This window comes from Hydra vulgaris, chromosome 02, assembly GCF_038396675.1.
Source record: "Hydra vulgaris chromosome 02, alternate assembly HydraT2T_AEP".
Lineage (NCBI taxonomy): Eukaryota > Metazoa > Cnidaria > Hydrozoa > Anthoathecata > Hydridae > Hydra > Hydra vulgaris.
Window position 1 is genome coordinate 6,197,501 of NC_088921.1, and position 7,557 is coordinate 6,205,057.

General features: G+C 27.1%; 1 protein-coding gene across 1 annotated transcript; it reads right to left on the bottom strand.

Annotated features, from left to right (window-relative positions):
* Positions 1–2,263: 2,263 nt before the first annotated feature.
* LOC136075761 (uncharacterized) lies at positions 2,264–6,042 on the bottom strand. Its single transcript, XM_065789198.1, has 2 exons — positions 5,336–6,042; positions 2,264–2,441 (listed from the first exon to the last, which is right to left on the bottom strand). The coding sequence occupies exons 1-2, from the start codon at positions 6,040–6,042 to the stop codon at positions 2,264–2,266; spliced, it is 885 nt and encodes a 294-aa protein (XP_065645270.1).
* Positions 6,043–7,557: the final 1,515 nt, after the last annotated feature.

Sequence of the window (7,557 nt, forward strand, 5' to 3'; positions counted from 1 at the left end):
CGAGCTCGAAATAAGAATCTTATGTTCGAAACGAGCTCGAGCCGAGCCTGAACACTCTTAATATGTAAACAAGCCAAGCCGAGCCCTGGCAAGCTTGGCTCGTTTGGCTTGATTTACAGGCCTATATATTAGAAGGTTAACTTCTATTGACAAGGTTGTTTCATATTTTATCAGTTTTTGAAATTGAACTCGCGAATCGATTTAAAAATTGACCATTTATATGAAAATAAGTTTAAGCAAAAAAATATATGTATATATAATTTTTAGGGTCCATGCCAGTTCGAATTGGGGCAAAAATGTTGGGTCATTTAAACGCCTGGCGGAGACCTTAAGATTTATCCCATAAAATGTTTTATTCTAATAGATAATATATGAATACTAATTACATAAAAGAAACATGTTGAAAAAATTGAGAAAGTATTCTACAGAATCTTCTGAAATTGATTAAAATTTTTTTTTACAAAGACCTATTTTGTAACTCAGTGGCGTATTTTATAACTCGCAGGCGTGTCTTAATTTTTTCAACTTCTTTTTTGTAATTAAAATAGTAATACTGTAAATTTTACTTTAACCATGCAACCCCAGAATAAAAATTATTGATTTTTGGACTATCTTTCTTTGCAAAGAAAGATACCTTAGATTTATTATTGTGTAAAAGTTATGTAAATAAATGAATTAAAAAATATATAAACATTTAATAAAACTGTTAAATTTATATTATTATTAGTATTTTTTGAATATACAATATTTATAAACAAAGAATAAACCTGTCATTAAGTTGTGCTATAAAAAATATTGACAGAAATGTCATGCAAAAGTTATTTGAAATAAATACTAATTCTTTTTTTTAATACTTTATCTTGAACTAAAATTTTCCAGATTTAAAGAAGTTTAATTTCAAATTTATTAACAAAATTACACTTTCTACCCTATCAAACATATGATATAACATCTATATTTAAATTTTTACGCATCAATTAATAACATAACACCGACAAAATAAATTTAAAAAATCCATAATGGTTTCAGAGTCATCTTTTTGATTGAAAAATCAACTCTTAGAAAGATTGGAAAAACAACTCTTAGATAGCCTTCATCCGTGATAAATCATATGATCTGAAAATTCCCGCACGCATTCCTAATATATAAATCTACAATTCCAGTTTACAACATATATCTTTTTTTAAGTGATGCCGTAAATATATTTGTATTTTGTAAAAAACCAGACATTTTGATGGTTATTTTGCTTTAAACTACTATATGAATCTAATTTAGACATATAGTTGTAAACTGGAATTTGAGATCAACTAGAAAGCTCTCTTTATAAGTAATAATATTAATAATTAATAACGTCGTCATGTAGTCTATCAAACTCATTATTTGTAGTTTTAGTATTAGTTTTTTAAAGTAATCGAATTTCAATGTCTATATACGGTTTCTTTTTTTATTTATTTATTTCGTCATTAAAAAGAAATAAGCTTTTACAATGTTTTTACAACATAAAAATATAACATTAAAGTTTCGACCAGAGCCGGCAGAAGACATGGTCTTATCATCCAGCCCCGTTAATATAACTAAAAAGTTCAGCCGATAAAAATGAAAAAGGAAAGTAGAAACTAAAGAGAAAACTGATTTAACAATCAATTTACTATTTGCAGAAAAAAAAAGAAGAAAAAAAAAAAAAATTTTAATTATTTTTTAAAATTATTATTATTTTTAATTCTCTATTTTATTCTACTTTTATTTTTATTATACACACACACATACATGCAAATATAAGTCCGTTCATATATACATACAAAACCAAATAAATTCTGTTTTATATTCCATCTACAAATGGCGTAAGTTATAATAAATAATGCATTTACAAATTGCGTTATTATTATAATATAGAATAATATCAAACATGTTTTAAGTACCATACAATATAATTAACATGTTGCGTCAATTTATTAGATGTTAATTAAATAACATTATCAAAATTTTTAATAAAAGGATAGTAATTGCTTTGTATCAAAATCAAATAAGTGTTGTTTTGTTGCACGTTTAAATTGTTGAGTTGAGGTTAAAGTTTTTATATTACTCGTTAAAACCAAGTTCCATAACCGCGGCCCTCGGCAAGATATCGAAAAATCAGCTTGTTTTAATAATGTTTTAGGTATAAAAAAGTTATTTATTGAGTATTTAGTTTCGTATTTGTGGTTTAAAGAAAAAAAGTAAGTTTGGAAAATGCTTGGTAGCATACCATTTTTAAACTTATTATTTAAAGAATATTTATTTCATAGACATTAGGCACTCCAATTTCTCTTAGTAGTGGTCTGGCACTAGCGTATTTATTTGCATTTAATATCAAGCGACTTGCTCGTTTTTGTATTTTGTAGATTGTATTTAACTTTGAAGGATAAGTACTTGCCCAGATAACGTTGCAGTAGCTGATGTAGCTATAAATAAATGCAAAATAAATATTTTTTAAACAATTTGCGTTCAGAAGATGTTTTGTTTTATACATGATACCAATAATTTTAGATATTTTATTTTCTATTACTTTGATATGATTACTCCAGCTAATATGTTCATTAAGAATTACGCCTAAAAACTTGATTGAGTATTCTCGTTTAAGTTTTGTTTTATCAATTAGTAAATCAGGTAGTTTTAAGGGGAGGGTTTCAGATTTTGATAATTTTGTAAAAAGAATATATTTACTTTTTTCGACATTTAAAGAGAGTTTGTTAGCCTTAAACCATTCGTTCAGGTTCTCAAGTTCTTGATTAACAGTGTTAAATAATAGGCTAATGTTTTTGTGGCTAAAGAATACTTGCGTATCATCAGCAAAAAGGACAAAGTTAAGTATGTTAGAAGATAAGTAGATATCGTTAATGTAAACGAGGAATAACAATGGACCAAGAATTGATCCTTGTGGGACTCCACAAGTAGTGTTTTTAAGTCGTGTTACAGTGTTGTCATATGATAAAGCTTGTTTCCGATTATTAAGGTAAGAGCGAAACCATTTTAAATTGTTATTTCTTATTCCATAATTATACAGTTTATAAAGAAGAATCTCATGGTCGACTGTGTCAAACGCTTTTGAAAGATCGAGAAAAACCCCAAGAGTGTATTTATTGTTGTCAAACCCATTTAAAATTTCGTTGACAAGTTTGGCTATAGCGTGTTCTGTTGAATGGTGTTTTTGAAAACCATATTGGTTATTATTAAGCAGGTGGTGGTTTAACAGGTAGTTGTAAAGCCTATTGTGCATTATGCGCTCTAATATTTTTGAAATGCATGATAAAATAGAAATAGGCCTGTAGTTAGAAGCTATAGAATCATCTCCGCTTTTAAATATAGGAACAACTTTTGCTAGCTTTAGCTGATCAGGAAATACCCCATTTTTTAAAGACAGATTACAGATATGCAGAAGGGGATATTCAATAATATCGTAGACATTTTTTACAACGTTCACGCTAATGTCATCTAGACCTGGACTTTTGTTTTGTTGTAAGGTATTAAATGCTTTTTTAAGCTCATCCGGAATTATATCAAGCTCGTTCATAACTGACGTTTTTTTTTCTAAATTCGATTTATAACATTTTTTTCAAGGAGTTATTTTATTAGCTAGTTTTTCCCCAATTTTTATGAAATAATTATTAAATTTCTCTGCAATATCTATTGCCTTATTGGCTACTGTATCATTCTCATCTGTTTTTAAGTATTGCGGGAATACTTTGGTGGCATCTTTTTTTTCCCTTTTACCTCTTTAATTACGCCTCATGTTTTTTTTGTGTTACCGCTATAGTTTTCTAATAAATTGCAATAATAGTTTTTTTTGAATGCTTTTTTAATTTTTCAAATAGATTTTTGTATTGTTTATATATTTTTTCGTTTTTATAAGTCTTTTTTTTCAAAAACTTTTCATAAAGCTTTTGTTTTTTTTTTGAAGATTTGATAAGACCTTTTGTCATCCAAGGACTTTTAAGGTTTTTGAGTTTAGTTAACTGTTCAAGCTTCGGAAACGCTTTTTCGTACAAACTTGCAAAAGTGAGTTTAAAAATATTGTAAGCTGTGTTAGTGTCTTTGCAATTAACAACCTGATCTCAGTTTTCCATTGCTAAGTTGCTTCGGAACTTTGTTAAATTTGTTTGATTTATTTGCCTTTTTGTTATAATCATTGTTTTGTTTTCTTTTTTGTTGATGAAATTGTTAAGTAGAAAAAATATTGGAAAATGGTCACTTATGTCAGATTTTATTATTCCGCTTTGAATGTTAAATTTTATAGTATTATTTGTAAATATGTTATCGATGAGGGTAGCGGTTTGGAGAGTTACTCGAGTCGGCTTATTTATTAAGGGTACTACGCCGTGCTGTAAGAGATTATTTAAAAAGCATTTGACATTGCTATTAGTTTTTATTTTTAAAAGATCCAAATTAGTATCTCCCATTATATATAAGCGCTTATTTTTAGCCAGTTTTAGGTACAGATTTATATGTTTTTTAAAAGATTTTATATTGCCATCTGGCGGCCTATATAAGCCACTTATATACGCATTTGCTTTATTTTGATTTGTTAATTCAACCGTGAAAAGTTCACAGTTTGCGTTCAGTATGCTGAGGCTTTCTACTTTTTTAAAGTGTATTGTATTATGTATGTAGAAACATATTCCTCCGCCAGTACCTCTACTACGAGTTTAATGGAGAGCTTTATATCCTTGTAATTGAAAATTTGAGTTTATGGTATTTTCGTCTTTGCACCATGTTTCTAAAAGGCATATTACCGTAAATTCGTGACTTATGTCTTTTAGCATATCTTTAAAGTTTTCAAAGTTTTTACTCATGCTGCGTATATTTAATGTCAGCGCTGAAAATGTATTTTGTGACGCATTTATAAAACAAGATAATTCTTCGATGCTGTAGTAATTAGACTTAAATGAGTTGTTTTCAAAAAAATTTTTGTCCGGGTCGTTGTTATTGTTCAGAAGAAGAGTGTTTTCTTTATCAAAAATTTCAAAATATTTTGTTTCCGTCATTGCCATAATTAAAAATTTAACAGTTTAAAAACCTACACGCATACATATACATACACACACATATATACATATATATACACATATACATATATACACACATATATATATACATATACATATATACACATACATATATACACACACACACATACCCATACACACATACATACACACATATACATATATATATATATATATATATATATATATATATATATATATATATATATATATATATATACGCTAAGATATAAATATCAGAAATAAGTGTTATTTTTTTTTGGATATTATTTAATTTAATAATTTTGTCATACCTTAAACCAACATTTTCACCATTATTGCGTCTTTCTTTTACTTCAGCCAGGAGTCTTTTCCTAATATTGACAGTCTCATGGGAAAAATCTTCGTTTAGATAAGTCTTTGTACCTTTTAGTCTATATGACTCTTTTAGAATTTTTGTTTTATCATTGTATCTTAACAACTTCATTATAACTGTTCTAGAGGATCCTTCTTTTCTGACTCCGTTTCGATGAGCTCGTTCGATTTCTATTTCATTTAGTCCCAATTTATTTACTAAAAATAATTTAACTTTCTCCTCAGTTTCATTCCATGTTTCTTTCACACTTTCTGGTAATCCGTCTATTCTTAAATTATTTTTTCTCGATCTATCTTCAAACTTTCTTAGCTTTTCATTTATATTTTGCGTTGTAATGTTTTCCTTTTCTACTCGCTCGTTGTTTTGCTTGCGGATAGTTGCGAGTTTTTTGTCAAAAACTTCATCATGAAAGTTTAAGCTCAATTTTATGTCTTCGATATCTTTTACCATTATCTTTATTTTGTTTGCGTTTTCTTTAGAGTTTTCTTCTACTTTGTCAAGTCTCTCGTTAATTATTTTTGTATTTGCGCTCAAGATATCTATAAATATTTGTTGTTGTTGTTTGAGCATCGTTTTCATTTCTTTTCTATATTCTAAAAACATTTCCTTTAGCATTTTTTTAACTTCTACAAGCGTAGCTGACATTTTAGATTTATCTTTTATTTTGATATTTGGTTGATAGATATTTGAAGAGCTGTTTAAAAGCGTCTCTATATATAGTTTTAAATTTTTAAATAAAAAAGCGTCTTTATATAATATAACTTTTAACTAGCAGATTTTATAAAAAAAAACAATGATAAATGCTTGAACTTTATTTTCTATTTAACGAAATTAAAATACTATTACATAACCCTAAATTTTTTTTTTTTGCAAAAAGCATTTGGGAGAAAAACAGTAAAAAATAACCGCCGGGAATAAGTAAAAAGAAGAAAAAATTCAAAATTCTGAAAATAAATACCGTATATTAAATATATATGTCAGGAATTAAGATTATGCACTTTAGATTGCCGTTTAAATGATGAAATGCTTTTTAGTTCTTAAACCTTATAAATAAAACATATTATACTCACCCAAGAGATATTTAGTTTGTTGATTTTTAACCAAAACATGTTTTATATTAAGTTAGAAACAACTTTTTTTTCCACAAATTTTTATTAAAAAATTGCCAGACTTTCAAAAATAATATAGTTAATACAAAAAATAATACTGCATAAAGTGATAAAAACATGGAATGCAAAAATATAGCATATGCAAATACATTTTTACTTGTTAAAATATGCCTTATAAATACCTTGTGAAAATATGCCTGCTGAAAAATTGAAATTTTTTTCAGAAAATTAAGTAAAATCCTATTTCTGCTTCATGACACATGCTTAGTGACATGGTTGAAGGTTTTTGCAGGACTCTATAAAGTCCCAATGTTCTGCAATTGAAAAAAGTATATTTAATATACTTTTTTATATATTCTCAATCGCAGAACATTGGGACTTTATAGAGTCTTGCAAAAATTTTCAAATTTTAAAATTTTTCAAATCAATCAAAATCTTTTAAATTTTTCAAATCAATCAAAATCTTTTAAATTTTTCAAATCAATTAAAATCTTTTAAATTTTTCAAATCAATTAAAATCTTTAAATTTTAAAGATTTATCATACAGGCTACGTTATTGTTCCTTTTTTTATTAAATGTTAAACTTTTCGACGTAATGTTCCTAACTTTTGAGATTTTCTCGCTTTATTATTGAGTAATTCGGTTAACTCAAATGAAAATGGCTCTTCGATATTATTAAGCGGGCTGGTGGCATTTGAGTTTCTTACTTCTGACATATCTGTTGAAAATTTAATTTAAAAATTCAGAATATATTTAGATAAAAAAAATTTTATCACAACTTAATTACTCATTTATTCACTGTTATATAAATTATGCAACTACTGCCAGGGTTAGTAAGGGCAAAAGTTTGGCGCCTTAATTTTCTCAAACTTAACACTCATCTAGTTTTACAGTTCATGTATAAAACAAAATGTGGACTGTCTCCAAAACTTATTTTGAAGAAATACTCCATAAGTATTCTACAAGATTTTCAAAAACAACTTTGTTGTACCAACTTGTTTGTGATTTGTTGTATCCACGGCTGTTTCAAACCGAGCTTAACGGCTTCTTG

Bases quoted from the DNA above. Each gene is read 5' to 3' on its own strand.
- LOC136075761 (XM_065789198.1), bottom strand. From the start codon at position 6,042: ATGTCAGCTACGCTTGTAGAAGTTAAAAAAATGCTAAAGGAAATGTTT. The intron at 2,442-5,335 runs GTATGACAAAAT...ATTTATTTATAG, and splicing joins GGTGAAAATGTTGGTTTAAG to CTACATCAGCTACTGCAACG.